The sequence below is a fragment of the Bos taurus genome, chromosome X (genome assembly GCF_002263795.3).
Source record: "Bos taurus isolate L1 Dominette 01449 registration number 42190680 breed Hereford chromosome X, ARS-UCD2.0, whole genome shotgun sequence".
Lineage (NCBI taxonomy): Eukaryota > Metazoa > Chordata > Mammalia > Artiodactyla > Bovidae > Bos > Bos taurus.
In genome coordinates this window covers 59,903,381-59,923,948 of record NC_037357.1, presented here as the reverse complement: position 1 = coordinate 59,923,948, position 20,568 = coordinate 59,903,381, and the positions used below count along the sequence as shown (strand labels likewise).

The 20,568-nt window shown below is 37.5% G+C and overlaps 1 protein-coding gene across 8 annotated transcripts in view; it reads right to left on the bottom strand.

The window, feature by feature from the left end:
* The window catches only part of ALG13 (putative bifunctional UDP-N-acetylglucosamine transferase and deubiquitinase ALG13), a 72,722-nt gene that overhangs the window by 27,407 nt on the left and 24,747 nt on the right, over positions 1-20,568 (bottom strand). For all 8 annotated transcript variants that reach the window (XM_024988704.2, XM_024988708.2, XM_024988707.2 and 5 more), the window contains 13 exons: positions 16,367-16,448; positions 16,001-16,163; positions 10,370-10,445; positions 9,257-9,365; positions 7,615-7,679; positions 7,199-7,299; positions 6,054-6,181; positions 5,058-5,304; positions 4,343-4,453; positions 4,006-4,153; positions 3,532-3,652; positions 674-706; positions 534-589 (listed from right to left, as the gene is read on the bottom strand). In XM_024988704.2, coding sequence (XP_024844472.1) covers positions 534-589; positions 674-706; positions 3,532-3,652; positions 4,006-4,153; positions 4,343-4,453; positions 5,058-5,304; positions 6,054-6,181; positions 7,199-7,299; positions 7,615-7,679; positions 9,257-9,365; positions 10,370-10,445; positions 16,001-16,163; positions 16,367-16,448 — 1,440 coding nt within the window. The remainder of the gene's footprint in view (positions 1-533; positions 590-673; positions 707-3,531; positions 3,653-4,005; positions 4,154-4,342; positions 4,454-5,057; positions 5,305-6,053; positions 6,182-7,198; positions 7,300-7,614; positions 7,680-9,256; positions 9,366-10,369; positions 10,446-16,000; positions 16,164-16,366; positions 16,449-20,568) is intronic.

The window sequence follows — 20,568 nt, the reverse complement described above, 5'->3', positions numbered from 1 at the left end:
TTGACTTCCAGGCACAGAGAAGTTAAGAGTCTCAAGGGAAATATGCTCAGTCCAATTTAAAGAAATGGAAAAGTAATACGTGTCACCTCCACATGGAAGCTGTAAGAGCCAGTGCACCATTCACTACCTTTTGTTTCCTGTCTTACCAATCATGAATGGAGCTTCCATCAGCCTAAGCCCCTAAGCAGAGCCCTCCTGAGCCCTCCACTACGCAAGTAGCAGAAATAAACTTTTGCTAAATTAAGTACCTGAGATTAATGACCCATGACAAAATCCTCTAAAAAAATCACTGCCAATGTTCAAATTTCCTCTTGTATCAACACATATTAGGAACATCTAGGATAATTTCTAGAAAAATGTGATCTTAGATGAGCTAATTTCTGGGTCTCAATTTCTTCATCTACAAAATCAGAATGATACCCTAATACCTCATAGGACTATTCTGACTTAAACACATTTAAGTGCATAGCTCCTAGAACAGTGCTCTAGTACACAGGAGCTATATGTGTTTGAGATTATAATTAAATACCTACCAAGTTTGCAGTAGATTCAGCTGTGCTATAAACACCTGAAGTGTCATAGTCTGGTTCTAGAAGATATAACCAAAGTACAATAATGAGCATTATTTTATAGTTTGAAATTTTATAAATAATGAATATCAGATCTCACTGACCTGAAGGATAAATATAATCTTCATGATATCCCCCTAGGAAAAAAAGACAGAAAAAGTTTGCATTTATGTAGAGCTTTTTGCTCAGCAGTATCCGATGGCCAGCACTTGCTTTTTCTCAAGTTTTGTGGGTACATGTTCAAAACTAAAATGTACACATTCTTGAAATAAGTGATTTAAAGCTTTCATACTAGTCAACAGATATTAGTCAGACTGGCTATAAACAGCACAAATTTCTCCTTTGAAAGTTCCCTTGGTTCTTAAAAGTTCAGGCAGACGTGAAAAACCCAGCTCTGTCCAATTCTGGCAGTAGATTATGGTGATTAACTTCACTGGCTCTGGAGTTAGGACTGTCTAGATTTGAATCTTGAATAACTGTATCACTTTAGGCAGGTTATTTAATTTCTGTGTCTTCATTTCTTCATTGTAAAACAGGGATAATAGTACCTAGCTCATAGTGGGGTGAAAAGAACATAGTATGATGCTCGACATATAGGAAATGGTGATTATAAAGTAATGTGACTAAAATAACCAATAGGTTGCTTAGGTGAACGTTAAAGGAATATGTCATACCTCATCTGTTTTTCAGCCTGATACAGGTATATAATACCTTGAAAATCAGTTTGTTGTCAGAAGATTGCTTAGAGGACTGAAGTACTTTTCTGTAAGACTGCTATATCATTGAAATTCAGAGAAAATCAACCTTCAGTTGGACTGCTTTCCACCAAATAAAACCACAAAGGTCAAAAGTGGATTTGATTCTTAAACATGTCACTTATCAAATACATATGCAGGCAGCTCCTCCAGAAAACAGGATTTAAGGTGAGAAAAAATACTTGGTTACTCTAAATATGCCACTATAGGTGAACAGTACATCTGAAGGTACCCACCACGCTAAAAGAAATAGACAAAGGGTCATCCTGAGTAAAAGAGCCAGAAATACACATACATAAGCACAGGCATACATATGCATGTACAAATTCTTCAAAGATCATTCTTGGGCTAGATATGTTGTCATTAAATTCTTTAAAATATCTATTTTCTTCATCATAAATAGCAGCAAGAAGAATATAACAAGAAAAGACGCTGACCAGTAAGTCAAATCATTCAGAACACCTCATACCTCCTTAATCCACCCAATTCCTCCAGAAGTGTTTCAGTAGGCGTATATCATTTTACAGAAAAAGTTAATAAAAAAAAAAAGCACATTTCACAATGCAAGGCACTCCTAACAACTATTAACAGTGTGAGTCAGATAAAACCAAGTTCAAAACTGATCTCTGCCAGTCACAAAGGACCACATATTGCATGAATCCTTTTATATGAAATATCCAGAACAGGCAAATCCATTAAGACAGAAAGCAGACTGATGGCTACCTATGACTGGTGGCAGGGAAGGGGATGCTGGGGGGATAATGGGGACTGACCACTAATAGGTAAAAGTGTTAGTCGCTCGGTCGTGTCTGACTCTTTATGACTCCCTAGGCTGTGGCCTCTCAGGCTCCTCTGTCCATGGAATTCTCCAGGCAAGAATACTGGAGTGGGTTTCCAGTCCCTTCTCCAGGGGATCTTCCCAACCCAAGAACTGAACCCAGGTCTCCTGGATCACAGGCAGATCCTCTACTGTTTGAGCCACTAGTGAAGTGAAAGTCATTCAGTCATGTCCGACACTTTGGACCCCATGGACTATACAGTCCATGGAATTCTCCAGGCCAAAATACTGGAGTGGGTAGCCTTTCCTTTCTCCAAGGGATCTTTCCAACCCAGGGATCGAACCCAGGTCTCCTGCACTGTAGGTGGATTCTTTAACAGTTGAGCCACTAGGGAAGGCCACTAATGGGTACAGGGTTTCTTTTTCTAAAATTGACTGTGATGATGTATGCAACTTCATGTCAGAGAAGGCAATGGCAACCCACTCCAGTACTCTTGCCTGGAAAATCCCATGGATGGAGGAGCCTGGTGGGCTGCAGTCCATGGGGTCGCTAGGAGTCGGACACGACTGAGCGACTTCACTTTCACTTTTCACTTTCATGCATTGGAGAAGGAAACGGCAACCCACTCCAGTGTTCTTGGGAGCCTGGTAGGCTGCCATCTCTGGGGTTGCACAGAGTCGGACATGACTGAAGCGACTTAGCAGTAGCAGCATGCAACTTCATGACTATACTAAAAGCCACCATTTACACTTTAAACACTGAATTGTACATGTTAGGTAAAGTGTACAAATGTGTAAGTTACATCTAAGTAAAGCTGTTATAAGTAATTAAATCTCTGCCATTTACCAAGTATCTGATTTTGGCTATGTCATTTTCCCTCTGAATCTCAGTTTCCTCATATATAAAACAAAGATACACATTCCTCAGAGGGACAAAGTATTATATTAAATTTTAAATATAATTGCTTAGTACAGTATATGGCCATTAGAACTCAATGAATAGTAATGTTTATAGATCAAATATATTTCTTCAGGAAAAGAAATTATTTCATAGCAGTCTTGTAAAATAACAATCACAGGAAAATCTAAAATAATTATACAAATGGTATGGACAACATGAACAGTTGCTTACTAACAAAGAATAGATATTTCCAATACTGAAATCTCACCAAATCAAAACTCACTGAAGACCTATCAGAGAACTGAACATTTTAACAATGTAGTGGCTTTACAGAAATAGAAGTCTGTCTTTCTGAAAAATATCAAGACATCTTCAAAATCTAGCAAGCTCTGATAACAAGAACTGATAACTTTCAAAATGAGCTGCCAGAACGGAGGGGGACCCTTTCCAAACCAAAACTTTAGCCCTGTTGTGCTCATACCACAAGAATCATCTTTTTAAAAAAATACTGAACTGTAACTGACTCACCACTGTCACTCTGGCCATCACCCTCCTCTGAATTCAAAGGCTGTTTGCCTGAGCTATGTCCTCGCCTTGCAACACAGTATCTCGAAGAAGCAGGAACCATTGTAGAGGGCCCTCCATGATTCTGTACCAAAGAGATACACACAAACACAATGTCCCTATATAGTCAGAGAAAAAGCTACAAATATTTTAAATGTACTTGAGAATCAAAAATATGTGAGGAAGTAATGATCAAGAAAACAGAAAAATTTAGCCCATACTTATATAGGCAAGTCCACCTCTACGCCTCTTCTGTAAGGACAGCTTAAAAAATTCCCCTAATTTTTAAAAGTTCTAAGATGAAAACTCATGTTTTCCAGGAAGGGCTTTATTTGGTAATTTGCAAAGTAGCTAAAATTTATCCACATTACCTTTACTTAAAAAAAATAAAAGAGAAAAATATAAGTAGCTTTGTGAGTAAAACTTTGAACTACTTACAGGTAAAGCTGGATAAGCAGTTTCATCCCCTTCTTCAACTTCATAAAAAGTAATGGTTTCTTCCAAGCCCCTGGGCATTTCTGGAGCAAAGCTAAACTGGCACTCCTTATTCATACAATGCATCTGGCGGTGACTACGTCTAAAGGAACTTAAGTTTGCAGAATGAGAAGGGGATAAAAAGATAAAATATGATACTAACTTGTTTCTAAATTTCTAAATACTAGTTCAAACGCCTCTATGTTGACACTTTAAAAATATTAGTCCATATATTTATTGCATAGCAATAAAGTCAGACTCACTCATTTTCTCTAACCTTCCACATTTAAAGTTCACTTACCGAGATCTATAGAAGTTGTCATAGCTCTGGCAGCACCTTTTACCCGGACCAGGGTAAAAACCGACTTTAGGGCCTGCCATGTTGTGCCTGTTTATAAAGCGAGAAGAATCCCTAAGAATAACGGGGGAAAAAACAGAACTCTTATTTACTAGTGCTTGAGCAGTCAGTCTTTGTAGTTAAATAGAATTAACATATCTGTCTAAAAACAATCAAATAGAAAGAGCTTTGCTTTCCTCACTACTGGCATTAGGCCTATCCATTGTTTTTAACTGAAGTATAGCTGATTTACAATGTTGTATTAATTCCTGCTGTAAAGTGATTCAGTTATATATATATATATATACACACACACACACACACACACACACACACACACACACACACACATTCTTTTTTCCTATTCTTTTCCATTACAGATCGGCCTATTCATTATTGATAGATTCAGTGCCATATACATGGCACTCTCAGCCTGATGGCATTCTATCTTCTAGCAACTGCTTCATATTCTCCTAGACTGTGAGAATACGAGTCTTCCATAAGTTTGCCAAGAATTTAAGTATACATCATTTCCATTCTCTATGTCCCTTCAGGTAGAGATTATAAGAGAAATCTAAACTATTAAGATATTTCTAAGTTCTACCGTAATTCTGCCCAGGAATTATTTCCAATGTCTAAACAGAGACGTACATTATCTTCAAAGTTGGTTAAGACCTACCTGGGCATCCCATATCCCCGACCTTGTCTCTGAGATGAATGTTGAGGATGAAAATGTTCATTAGACATAACATTGCCAGTTGTCTGTGAGTAGTGCATTGGAGGGCCATGCCCATAATGCATACTGTGCTGAAGCCTGGGTGGGAGAAGGGGTTCTGCCCTGCTGTAAGCCATAGTCATATAAACCTCTTTCCCTCTAACTTTCTTGAACATCTTCTTCCGTTGCTTCATGTCCATCTCTGACATAGCTTTCAAGAAAACAAAGCAGTAAGCAATAAGCTTCATAACCAAAGCAAAAGGTCCAAGGTATCCCACAAATGTCTAGAACACTCAGATGTTTTTCTAGGAAATCCATATGAATACAGGGGAAGAAATTTCTGTATTTTCAAAGGATGTACTAGAAAAAAAAAAAAAAGGATGTACTAGGTGTTCCTTTTGGAAGGGCAAAACGAACAAGTAACTTCTGTATCGATGGACATCTCAGCACTATCTTTAGTACAGGCAACTTTTGTCTTCGAAACAGTTAGTCATTCCATTTCCTATGTTACTATTATCCAAGAAATTATGCCTATTAATAGCTCTGGTTGCTTCCATGAGATGCTTTCCTAGTTCTTTGAGAAATCTTCTCAGGTTTTAGAGCTTAAAGTCCACCCCAGCTTAAGCTAAACAAAGTCACCTACACAGTAGTTCTCACCCAGGGACGGTTTTGCCCCTTTCCTCCTTGTGGCACATTTGGCAATGTCTGGAGACATTTTTGGTTGTCATAACTTGGAGAAGAATGCTGCTGGCATATAGTGAGTTGAGGCCAGGGATGCTGCCAAGCATCCTACAATGCATAGGACAGCTCCCTGCAACAAAGTATTATCCATCCCAAAACTTCAGTAGTGTCAAAGGAGGAACTCTAAACCAGGATAAGACTTGAGTTACAGCTTTAAAAATAAGTGCAATTTAGATAAGTACAAGAAGAGGAAAATAATAAAACTTTCAGTATACAAACCTATTTCTGGGATATAGCCCCCAGAAATTTTCTGGTAACTTCTTCCTTTCCTACTGGGCATAGCATTCCAGGCAGGAACAGGTGTCACTTGGGTAACTGGTTTTAAGTCAACTAGTGGAACAACATGCCTTAAAGGTAGAGATAACAACATGAAGCCACTGCAAAACAGTCAATTCTCATTTTATACACATCCCTCCTGCTTCATTTTCAAGTGTTTTCTACTTAAACCTGTAACCCCTAGCCTCCTTATTGAAGTTTTCTTTGTACATTAGAAAACTAAGAGCAGTTTGTATAAATTCATAGCTGTTTATAGCACATATCACATTAAGTAGGAAAGATTGTGGTAGACTAGTTTACAAATAATTGTTGCCTCTCCTTGGAGAAGGATTATATTTTCTCACCCCACTGACTTTAGGCTTAATTATGTAACGTATTTTGGCCAGTAAAATGTGAGCATATGCTTTAAAAGTCAGCACATGGTTTGTCATGTTTTCATTTTCCACCTGCCTGTGATCATGGCAGTATATGTCTGGATAGAGCCCTTGTCAACCTGGGCCCCTTTGTTGACCTACTATAAACATGCTAAATGAGAAAGAAATGAACTCTAAGTTTGCTGAGAGTCTGGTTGTTAGGGCAGCACAGCCTAGTTTAATGGTTCTCAAAGTGTACCAACAGCATTAGTATCACCTGGAAACTTTTTACAAGTTCAAAGTCTTGGACCCCATCACAAACTTACTAAATCAAACTTTGGGGACAGAGCTCATCAATCTGAATTTTAACAAACTCTCCATGTAATTCTGGGGTATGTTAAAGTTTGAGAACGAATGGACTAGCCTAATTTGATATTGGCAGAGGCTCAGTTAGCAAACTAGCTTTCAAATTAGTATAAATTTATATCAGAATTTTGTTGTTCTTAATATTTCTAATAAGTTGGCTATTACCTAGGATTTCAAAACTTATGCATAGACTTACTGAAATTTCATACTTCATCACATGCTTTTACAATTCAAAATAAGTCATCTTAGGCCAGTACCAGATATAACTTTGTTCTCTTACTAGCATCCTGGTAATTCTCAATTTAAGACTATAAAAAGGCATCAAGAGCCAAAGATTTTAGTTAATTCAACAAATTATTATATTCTTACTTTTCTGCCAGCTCTTCAATGAAGACTGTTACTGAACTGTTTTCATTTCCAACTTCCTGAATATGAGCATTATAATATCTTCCACCTGATTCCAAGCGAACCTGAAAGAGGGGAAGAGACAGTAAGAACACATCTAGTCTTGAGTCTATCAGCAGATCTGGCTTTTGCTAAGCAAAAATACTTCTTCTCCTGAAATGGAGTTCAGTATCTACTTATTAAAGCAGCTGATAATAAACACTGCCAGTCCAGTTCAATGGAGGCAGCACAAGCTGAAAAAGCTTTACACTTCACATATAATCACAAGTTTGTAATTAAAACCTAACATAAACATTAATTAGTTTTGTTAATCACATATTAATGACTAAAACCACAATCTCAGAAAAGCAAATTACTGATTCTTTAAAGAAGAAACTAACCTGACATTTGTCTCCCAAATAGTACTGTCTCCCAGCATACTCCATATAATCAGATTTTTGAAGTTCTATTAAAAGAAAATGAAGATTCAAGCTCAACTGAACTGGTTCCTTTCCTATTTTACAACAGTTCATTTTCTAATTTGTTTTTACCACAGTGTTTTTGACAATGCTACCAACCTCTATAATCTAAAATCTGTAGGGAAAATGTCCTGAAGCAGGGTTCCCCAACCTCTGGGATCTAATGCCTGATGATCTGAGGTGGAGCTGATGTAATAATAAAAATAAAGTGCACAATACATGTAACATGCTTGAACCATCCCAAAACCATTCCCCTCCCGGTCCATGGAAAAACTGTCTTCCATGAAATCAGTCCCTAGTGACAAAAAGGTGGGGGACCACTGTCCTGAAAGGTCTCTCCATCACTCTTAACAGGTTATTACTGTGGTTAATTTAAGGAGATTTGCCAGAATAGTTCTGTGCTATAAGACACAAATAAGTGGAAACTTAGAGGTTGTAATCTTAGAATTAGTCATACACCAATAAGGTTCAATTTGAAAGTAACACTTCAATTTTTTTTAAGAAAATAAAAAAAAAAAAGAAAAAGAAAGACTATGCAGCTGCTTCAAAGCAATACAGTTTTCCCCTGAACAACATGGGTTTGAACTGCAGGGATCCACTCATATGTAGATTTTTTTCAATAGTACTACAAATACTGAGGTTGGTTGAATCTGAGGATGTGGAACTGTGGATACAGAGGAATTGGGAATACTGAGGGCAGATTACAAATTATATCTGGATTTTCAACCGCTTGGAGGATCAGTGACCCTAACCTTCATGTTGTTCAAGGGTCAACTGTATTTTTAGCCATTTATTGTGTTCTACAAGGTATTAATCTCATTCTAGATTATTAACCATACCTAGGCTCACCACCAAGGTCCAAGGAGTTGAATACGAAACATTAAAGGCTACACTGATGGCAGAACTTTAAGACGTAATTTGATCAACTTAGTTATAAGGAGAGAGAAACAATTACCTATTTCAAGGGTTGGCAAATTTTCTCTGTAAAAAGCTAGATGATAAATATTTTAAAGAATGTAGGCCATACAGACTCTGTTGCAACTATTTAAATCTGTCATAAAACCTTATGGTCACTGAGAATTGAATATAATTTTCATGTGTCACAACATATTGTTCTTTTAATTTTTCCCTGCCACTTAAAAATAGAAAACCATTCTTAGTTCATGGACCATAAAAAAACAGGTAGCAGATTGGATTTGACTCACATGTCACAGTTTGCTAACACTTGACCTAGTCATCTATCATCCATCTTAACATATTAAACTTAAGTGGAACTTATATCCACTTACAATTCTGGTACTCTTAAAGTTATCTAAAGACAGAGTCTTTGCAAAGTTGAAGTCCCTGATGAACATCACACTCTAAAAGATCCCTCACCAATTCTATCCCTATTTGCTTCCTCCTTTGGACTTAAATCATGTATTGAGTAGGCTAAAAGTACCATATAAACATATAAACGTGTTTTTCATAACCATGGTTTGAAAACATCTCTTATTTAAAAAGAATTTGCAAAATTGTTCTCCTAGATCTGCCAGGATTCAAAAATATCCTGTTATTTCATTACCTTTTCTGCTGTCCAACCAAACATCAAATTCTACATTACGATAGATTTCTGGATCCAGGGCTTTGAGCACCTTATAGGGGAAGAGCATCTTTGATGGATTTTCTGGAGACTAAAACAAAAATAATCATGCTACAACTCACCATCCTTAAGTCTTCCTTCTATGAAGAAGGAAGAAATAAGGTTCTTTTCCTTTTTATAAAACTATGTACATATAGGCCTTTCCTTCTTTATTAAAAGAAATTAAATCCACGATAACTTTTACTGTGTATTTTAAAAAGCAGGAGTCTAAATAAGTAATATGCAGAAATCTAAAAGGTTATAGATGACAGAAGGGAAATGTTTTCTAAAGCATCCAATAACTCAGGACATATATTAACCAATGCAACACAGACAAGAATTAAAGATTCAGTCAGGGCTATTCAACAAGTCTCATCTTGATATACACACAGAGGTGCAAGTGTTTCTGTACCCTAAAGTCAACTGGACAAATCTGAAAACTACTTCGTTTTGATCAAAATCTGTTACAATTTCCAAAGAATTAGCTTTTTCTTCTGCTTTCCTAGAATGTCATGGTATTCCATACTGTTTCCAAATTACCAGTACTTGAGGGCATACACAAAGATTGTTTTAGTAATATTTGCCCTATTTAACTAGTCTCAAACTGAAGGTCTGCTTGATTTTAGACCTATACAGATGGTAAAATTCCCCTTGCTTCTCTAACTAGGATTACTGTCTATTTTTTTTTTTTTTGAGTAAAACAGGAATAAACATTATTCTCTTTAATGACAAAAAGAAACCTTAGCAACAGAAGATTGACTGCAAACCAAATATCCACTAGGTTTCTAATATTACTTTAACTTGAAAACAACAGCTTCTGAAATTTCTGAAGTGTTCAGAGTAAGCTTTGGAAAAAAATTACAACTCCATAAGAATAAAAATTAAGAGAACATTAAGCACACATTTTACATTTTCAGATCAAGACTTCCACAAAGGAAAACATCAGCTCCTCCCCCACCCTATATAACTAAAATGGACCATCTGACCTTTACTAGTTTAACTTATAATATTGCAAACCAAGATTATGAAAATTATTTGCCCTAGAAGATCTCAAACCTTTGTTTCGTCTGTTCCTTGATTGTACCCCTCTGGTATATTTTCAACATTGCAGCAGGCACCCCACTCTTCAGTCCTAATTGAAAAGATTTAGAACAAAGAGCTTTATATAAATGCAGTAGCTAAGCAGTCTTAAGTTTAATGAGTATACCACCACCTAGTGGTAAAGTAGTTCAATTCTAAAAATGAGGCAAATATTTTTTTCAGCCCAACATCCCAACATTGTGCTTCTTTTTCTTAAAGTACGTGCTACTTACACCTTCTGTATTTCACCCCTCCTGTGGGGAAAAAATCTTAAGATGGTCCCTATGGTCCCCACCTACTGGTGTTCACATGCTTGTACGATTCCCCTCTAAGCCTGCATCTAACCAATAGACAGGATGTATATCATTATATACATGATGTATAGTATTCTTGCCTTGAGAACCCCATGAAGAGTATGAAAAGGCAAAAAGATAGGTCACTGAAACATGAACTCCTCAGATCAGTTGGTGCCCAATATGCTACTAGAGATGAGCGGAGAAATAACTGCAGAAAGAATGAAGAGACAGAACCAAAGCAAAAACAACACCCAGCTGTGGATGTGACTGGTGATAGAAGCAAAGTCCAATGCTGTAAAGAGCAATATTGCATAGGAACCTGGAATGTTAGGTCCATGAATCAAGGCAAATTGGAAGCAGTCAAACACAGGAGATGGCAAGATGTGAACGTCGACATTTTAGGAATCAGCGAACTACAATGGACTGGAATGGGTGAATTTAACTCAGATGACCATTATATCTACTACTGTGGGCAGGAATCCCTCAGAAGAAATGGAGTAGCCATCATGGTCAACAAAAGAATCCGAAGTGTTTTTGGATGTAATCTCAAAAACAACAGAATGATCTCTGTTCATTTAAAAGGCAAACCATTCAATATCATGGTTATCCAAGCCTACGCCCCAACCACTAACACTAAAGAAGCTGAAGTTGAACAGTTCTATGAAGACCTACAAGACCTTTTAGAACTAACACCCAAAAAAGATGTCCTTTTCATTATAGGGGACTGAAATGCAAAAGTAGGAAGTCAAGAAACCTGGAGTAACAGGCAAATTTGGCCTTAGAGTACAGAATGAAGCAGGGCAAAGGCTAATAGAATTTTGCCAAGGGAACACACTGGTCATAGCAAACACCCTCTTCCAACAACACAAGAGAAGACTCTACACATGGACATCACCAGATGGCCAACATCGAAATCAGATTGGTTATATTCTTTGCAGCCAAAGATGGAGAAGCTCTACACGGTCAGCAAAAACAAGACCAGGAGCTGACTGTGGCTTAGATCATGAACTCCTTATTGTCAAATTCAGACTTAAATTGAAGAAAGTAGGGAAACCCACTAGACCACTCAGGTATAACCTAAATCAAATCCCTTATGATTATACAGTGAAAGTGAGAAATAGATTTAAGGGAATAGATCTGATAGAGTGCCTAATGAATTATGGACAGAGGTGTGTGACACTGTATTGTAGACAGGGATAAAGACCATCCCCATGGAAAAGAAATGCAAAAAAAAAAAAAAACCAAAATGGATGTCTGAGGAGGCCTTACAAATAGTTATGAAGAGAAGAGAAGTGAAAAGCAAAGGAGAAAAGGAAAGATATAAGCATATGAATGCAGAGTTCCAAAGAATAGCAAGGAGAGATAAGAAAGCCTTCCTCAGCAATCAGTGTGAAGAAACAGAGAATAACAATAGAATGGGAAAGACTAGAGATCTCTTCAAGAAAATTAGAGATACCAAGGGAACATTTCATGCAAAGATAGGCTCAATAAAGGCCAGAAATGGTATGGACCTAACAGAAGCAGAAGATATTAAGAAGAGGTGGCAAGAATACACAGAAGAACTGTACAAAAAAGATCTTCATGACCAAGATAATCACGATGGTGTGATCACTCAACTAGAGCCAGACATCCTGGAATGTGAAGTCAAGTGAGCCTTAGGAAACAACACTACAAAGCTAGTGGAGGTGATGGAATTCCAGTTGAGCTATTTCAAATCCTAAAAGATGATGCTGTGCAAGTGCTGCATTCAATACACGAGCAAATTTGGAAAACTCAGCAGTGGCCACAGGACACGAAAAGGTCAGTTTTCATTTCAATCCCGAAGAAGGGCAATGCCAAAGAATGTTCAAACTACCACACAACTGCATTCATCTCACATGCTAGCAAAGTAATGATCAAAATTCTCCAAGCCAGGCTTCAATAGTACATAAAATGTGAACTTCCAGAGGCTCAACTTGGACTTAGAAAAGGCAGAGGAACCAGAGTTCAAATTGCCAACAACTGTTGGATCATAGAAAAAGCAAGAGAATTCCAGGAAAACATCTATTTCTACTTTATTGATTACACCAAAGCCTTTGATTGTGTAGACCACAACAAACTGTGGAAAATTCTTAAAGAGATGAGAATACCAGACCACCTGACCTGCCTCCTGAGAAATCTGTATGCAGGTCAGGAAGCAACAGTTAGAACTGGACATCGAACAACAGACTGGTTCCAAATAGGAAAAGGAGTACGTCAAGGCTGTATATTGTCACCCTGCTTATTTAACTTATATGCAGAGTACATCATGAGAAACACTGGGTTGGATGAAGCACAAGCTGGAATCAAGACTGCCAGGAGAAATATCAATAACATCAGATATGCAGATGACACCACCCTTATGGCAGAAAGTGAAGAAGAACTAAAGACCCTCTTGATGAAAGTGAAAGAGGAGAGTGAAAAGGCTGGCTTAAAACGCAACATTCAGAAAACTAATATGGCATCTGGTCCCATCACTTCTTGGCAAATAGATGGGGAAAAAGTGGCTGACTTTATTTTGGGGGGCTCCAAAATCACTACAGATGGTGACTGCAGCCTTGAAATCAAAAGATGCTTACTCCTTGGAAGGAAAGTTATGACCAACCTAGAGAGCATATTAAAAAGCAGAGACATTACTTTGCCAACAAAGGTCCATCTAGTCAAAGCTATGGTTTTTGCAATAGTCACGTATGGATGTGAGAGTTGGACTATAAAGAAAGCTGAGTGCCGAAGAATTGATGCATTTGAACTGTGATGTTGTGGAAGACTCTTGAGAGTCCCTTGGACTGCAAGGAGATCCAACCACTCCATCATAAAGGAAATCATTCCTGAATGATTGGAAGGACTGATGCTGAAGCTGATACTCCAATACTTTGGCCACCTGATGCAAAGAGCTGACTCCTTTGAAGACCCTGATGCTGGGAAAGATTGAAGGTGGGAGGAGAAGGGGACGACAGAGGATGAGATGGTTGGATGGTATCACCAACTCCATGGACATGAGTTTGGGTAAATTCCGTTAGTTGGTGATGGACAGCGAGGCCTGGCATGCTGCAGTCCATGGGGTTGCAAAGAGTTGGACACGACTGAGTGACTGAATTGAACTGAACTGATATCATTACACTGAATAACAATGTAGTGCCTGTCTTGCTGATCTCTCTCCCTTTTGCTGACTATAAGGAATCAGCCATGTTCACCAACCCCATGCCACAATGAGCTGAGGGTTATCTCTGGTTGTCAACAAAAAGCTGATGTTCTTAGTCCTAGAGCTGCATGGAATTGAATACCACCAAGAACCACCTGGATTTTTCCCCAAAGCTCCAGATGATAACTCAATCTTGATCAAAACCCTCAGTACATTCTTGTGACATCCTAAGCAGAAGACCCAGCTAAGCTGTGCCCAGATTCCTAACCCACATAAGAGCTTAAAACAACATTCTTATCTCATAGTTTAAGTTTGTGGAAATAGTGTTATGTAGCAGAAAATAACTAATACACCTTGCCTTCCTACTACTTTAAGTTTCTGTAGGCCTCGGGTGTTTTTTTTAAATTGGAGGATAATCGCTTTACAATGTTGTGGCGGTCTCTGCCATACACCAATGTGAATCAGTCATAATTTTATATATATATATGTGTGTGTGTGTGTGTGTGTGTGTATATATATATATATATATACATATACACACCCTCCCTCTTGAACCTCCTTCCCTCCCCCCATTCCACCCCTCTACATCATCACAGAGCACCAGATTGGGCTCCCTGTGTTATACAGCAGCTTCCCGCTAGTTATCTATTTTACGCATTGGTAGCTTATGTATGTCAATGCTACTTTCTCGATTTGTCTGCCCTCTCCTTCCCCGCTGTGTCCACCAGTCTGTTCCCTAAAACTAAGCCTCAAGTTCTTAGGATGAATAATCAGTAAAGCATGAAGCAACTTCTACCCTGATATAAATGGTTGCCACCCCCCACACCCCTAATACAGTCATCTCTTGGTATCCATGGGAGATTGGGTCCAGGACCGCAGGCAGGTACCAAATTCAAGATTCTCAAGTCCCTCAAGCCTTTTATATCCACAGGCTCCACATCTGGATTGGGAGTGCTGACTGTAAGTTTGTTTGTTTAAAAAAAACCTCTTTATCCAAAAAAAGAAAAAACCAAGCATTATACATTCAAGAAATAGAACTGCAAGATAACAAAAAGGTTACATCTGACAAGCATGAAACCTATCTGAATTCCAGACAGAAGAATCAGGAAGAAATATAAGATGACAGCTACTTTATGATCTCAAAGTTTTTGACTTAATCTGTTCAACACAGCTGCTTCCTAAGAGGTCACACAATGTACACTTCTAGTGAGTACCAAAGGCAGACACTCAAAAGTGCCTAAAACTCCCCTTTAGCCTGAGAGATTCTTTTCTGGTAGCTGGATGTATGTGTCAAGTAACCACTATGAACCTCAGTTACCATCTACAAATCGATGTACTGATTTAGAACTAGTTGTTCCCCACCCTCAAGTGTGGTCATGGCCTACCTGTATAGAATATTTGGGTATACTTGCTTAAAAAGTAGATTCCTGGCCCTATTCTGACCTTCAATTTTAAAAAGAGGCCCCAAAATGTGCCTTTCTAAACAACCGCCCTAAGTAATTTGTATATAAGTTTGAGAATCATGGGATTAGACAGTTCTAAAGTTTCTTCTAGCAACTAAAAAATTGATTCTGGGGGTCAGACTCAAGATGTGTCAGGAGGGAAAAATTCTCCCCCACCCCACCCCTCTTGAGTTCTTTTGGCTGGACTAAAAATTGACACAAGACAGATTAACAGGAGAACAGGAATAAAGAATGATTCTGACTTGGATCAAACACCCAAAGCCTGAGTGTTTCACAATGCAATGTATCTTTTGGTAAAATGTCTCTTCTCCCATTAAAAAAATGTATATCCCTGTACATAAGAGCATACATATATACATACATGTGTGTGTACATGAAGTTGGCCCCTTCATTTCAGCAGGTTCCACATTCTCAGATTCAAACAACTGCAGATGGAACTGGTTGAACCTGTGGATGCAGAGCCAATGGATATGGAGAGGGCCGACTGCACATACTACACTTTATTTAAGGGACTTGAGCATTGAGCGTTTTGGTGTTTGCAGGGGTCCTGGCACCAATCCCCTGCAAATGTTGAGAGATGACTGTATAGAAATAGTCTAAATCACAAGCCTGCCAGGTCCCTTCCAATTTCAAATGATGCACAGAAACAAGATGATCCTATAGCTGACATCCCTTTTCCCTTTGTTACCTATCTTGAATTGAACTCTTGTAGTCAATATGGACATCCTCATTGCCAGTCACAGCATTGTTCCTGTTCTTCTTGGAACCACTTCGAAACAACTCAACTGCAGTCTTCAACTCTTCTTCATCCACAACAAACACATCTTTATAGAGAATTTCATACAATACAGCTAAAGGAAAAACAAATAATCAAGACTCCAGTTGTCAAATAAGAGTTTTTCATAACAAAGTGAAAATAGCTATAATCCAGTATACAAATTCAACAGGCACCAACAAAGTTTTAGAAGAGCTATTTATGGTAGACCCCCCAATTTGAAGATTGGCAACAAACCATCTGAAAGCACACCCAAACATTTATAAAGCCTTCACATACCTTGACAAACAGCTGCACTTGACTGAAATTGCTTTGAGTACACTGAATCATAATGACCATTACTTGAATAGCAGAGTAGAATCTGAAAAAAAACACACAGCAAGTAAAGTTAATGTTAGACATCTTACAACCCTGAAATATTTGAAGCTGCTAATCAGAAATCAAAAATTAAATATATTTGCTTTTTAAAAAAAGTAACTTTCAGATTCCACATGTGATATCATACAGTATTTGTCTTTCTCTATTTGACTCACTTCACTTAGCATATATGTCAATTAAATCTCAATAGAGCTGGGAAAAAAGCAACTTTTAAATCTAAATACAGATAAATGAAACCTGTATGCCATTAAAACATTTTCTGGACAGTGACCTTTATTTTTTTAATTTTTTAATAAGTGAAAAGAATCTGAAAAATATACATATATATATATAATATATATATAACTGAATCACCCCACTGCACACCTGAAACTAGCACAATACAGTAAACCAACCATGTCCATAAAAAAAATATTTTCCAAAGTGGTTATGCAATTTATACTCATACTAGCAGTATACTAGAGTTTAAGTTACTCCAGATACTTGACACAATTTTCCATCCTTTTATTCTTTTTTAACTGTTTTGAAGTTGTTTTTGTAATTTTTTGTTCCTTCTGTTCTCTTCCCTTATGAGCCAATGACTTCCTCTAATCTTAACATTTGGATTGTTTTCTCTATTATGTGAGTATATCTATTATAGATTTCTGGTTTACAGTTAGCATTAAATTTATATACGGCAATCTCTCTACATATACGTGATGATTTTAAACTGCTGATCTCTTAATTCCAGATGCATCTTATCAACTGCATTTTTACCCTTCTCCCCTCACTACTGTTTTGACATCATATTTTACATCTATTTTGTGTATCCCTTAACTGATTATGGATATAGATATTTCACTACTTTGTCTTTTAACCTTCTTACCATCTTTGTATGTGGTTGATTTCCAAAAAGATGTGGTTTATACACACACACACATCCCCCAGCACATTACTCAGACAAAAAAAAAGAATGAAACAATAGCATTTGCAGCAGCATGAATGGATCTAGAGATAATTGTGCTAAGGGAGGTAAGACAGTTACTTTTAAATGTCAAGAGCACCTCAATACATAAGGCAAATACTAATAGTCGTAGAAGGGGAAATACAGCAACACAATAGTGGGGAATTGTAACACGCCACTTACACCAATGGACAAACCATGCAGTCAGAAAATAAATAAGGAAACACAAGCTTTAAATGGCACAACAAACCAGTCGGACTTAACTGACATTTACAGGACATTCTACCCAAAAGTGGCAAAACACACTTTCTTCTCAAGTGCATACAGAACACTCTCCAGGAGAGATCACATCTTCATCCACAAATCAAGTGTTGGTAAATTTAAGAAAACTGAAATCATATCAAGCATCTCTTTTAACCACAATGCTGAGATTAGAAATCAGTAAGAAAAATAAACTGCAAAAAAAAAAAAAAAAAACCACTACTAAGGTAACACTCTCAGCCTCAATAACATTCCTGATAATATACCACACAAGTCCTGATTTATAAATTTGCAAAAGATGGGAACTTTTACAAATTGAGTGAATATAACAGAAATCCTAACAGAAGTCAAAAGATATAGCTTAACTTCTAAAAATGGAGAAAACAGGACAAATACACCAAAATCCCAAACTTAAGACTATAGGGGAAGAATTTCAATTTATTCAAAATGTTATTCACTGTATTTTATAGCAGTGTACCAATATGCTATATAGGAGCAATACTACTAAACCTTCTCTTAAACGCAAATACTGCCTGGGGTGGGTGAAACTTTGCAACTTAAATTTTTTGTGTTTTACTTTAGCTTGATATGCCCTCTCAGAACTTTGAAATGGATTATATTGATAGAGTTGTGATTTCAAAAAAAAAAAAAAAAGACTAGGGAAGAATAATAGACCTGGGGTCAGAGAACTGGTTTACTGGGAGAAATTAGCCAGGGTAGTGTAGGAAAGTAGAAAAAAAGAGTGTTTACGATAATTTTCTACTAAGGAAACTTGGTGACACTATCCTCTTATAGATCACAGAGAATTCTGTTACCTCAGGTTGGTGATGCCAGAAGTGGCTTCAAAATGAAATAGACTTGATCACTTGGGATTACATCCCTTACACAAGATTAGAGGTTTTTGAACAAAAATTCAAAAAGGTCTTAGGCAGATTTATATAAACAGATTCCATCATATGGATCCAGGGAGCATTTTTACTGAAATAATTTGGTTAGTAAGCCTGGCCTTTAAATTGTTTGAAAAAATTAGAGATTGAAGGAATCAGCTAACAAATTAACTCTTGCTTCTATGCCTTTGCATATAGTGTTTCCTCTGAATAGACTGCCCTTCATACTTGTTAGATTCAGTTTTTGGATATTTCACTTAAATATCACAACTACCATGAAACTTTCTGTACTCCCTCAAGCACAGTGAAGGGCTTTTTCTTCTATGCTCCTTGCAAATATTTCTATTATAAAATATATCACTGCACTGTATCATTTACATGTCTGTCTTCATAAGAAAAGGGCAAGGATTCTGCTTTATTAATTTTGGTATCCCCAAAGCCCAGTCAATTGCCTGGTACACTATAGGGGCTTAATGTTTACTGAACAAATTGGCAGTACTACTGGTAAAATAGTATTTTAAATACTATTGATGAAAAAAAAAAAAAAAAGGGAAGTACTTGACTTTGCAGGTGGTGCTAGTGGTAAAGAATCTGCCTGCCAGTGCAGGAGACATAAAAAACACGAGTTCAATCCCGGGTCAGGAAGATCCCCTGGAGAAGGAAATGGCAACCCACTCTAGTATTCTTGCCTAGAGAATCCCATGGAGAGAGGACCCTGGCGGGCTACAGTCCATGGGGTCACAAAGAGTCGGACACAACTGAAGCGACTTAGCACACATTGGTAAAATAATTAACATGTTCCACTTTATACTTACAATTGAAATTATCTCTTGCATCCTATTCAGTCTTTTTTATTCTTAATGCCACTTGCCTAGTTCAGATCTTCTATCTAGACTAATGTAATATTCTAACAGTTCTACCACTGTCTGGTCTTTTCTTACTATCAAAATGCTGCCTGAATTTTGCTCTATGGTATGAAACAGACAAGACTCAAGTACTGTGTAATCTGTATTCACTAATAAAATCATGTGGATAGAAGGGTGTTCTTAAAAACTCTTTGGAAGAAAAGCTGTATGCTGAAAAACAACTTGTTTACCTGCTGAGAGTTCTCAACCAACACAACAACCTACTATTTTTCCAGGCACTTTACTAGACAGTAGTTTAGCACAATGTCCCTATACTTAAGAAACTTTCAGACTGATAAGAAAAACAGACATGAAAACATATATAAGGTGATAAACACTATAATTACCTGGGTGATGCTAGGGGAACAAAAAGGGAGGAAATAACTCCAGGGGAGTTGGTAAGGTTTCAAAGAAACTGACATTTTAGATACATAGGAAATCATGAAAGCTGGACACTCTGGCCTCACAATATACTAAGGCTGAAGGACAATGAAGCTGGAGAGAAGGTTTGGGACCCTGGCAAAAAGTGAAGAGGAACTAAAGAGCCTCTTGATGAAGGTGAAAGAGGAAAGTGAAAAAGCTGGCTTAAAATTCAACATTCAAAAAACTAAGATCATGGCATCTGTTCCCATCACTTCATGGCAAATAGATGGGAAAACAGTGGAAACAGTGACAGACTTTTTTCTTGGGCTCCAAAATCACTGAAGATGGTGACTGCAGCCTTGAAATTAAAAGATGCTTGCTCCTTGGAAGAAAAGCTATGACAAACCTAAACAGCATATTAAAAAGCAGAGACTTACTTTACTGACAAATGTCTGTAGTCAAAACTATGGGTTTTCCAGTAGTCATGTACGGATGTGAGAATTGGACCATAAAGAAAGCTGAGCACTGAAGAACTGATGCTTTTGAACTGTGGTGTTGGAGAAGACTCTTGAGAGTCCCTTGGACTGCAAGGAGATCTATCCAGTCCATCCTAAAGGAGATCAGTCCTGAATATTCAGTGGAGGGACTGATGCTAAAGCTGAAGCTCCAATACCTGATGAAAAGAGCTGACTCACTGGAAAAGACTGATGCTGGAAAAGATTGATGGTAGGACAAGGGGAAGAC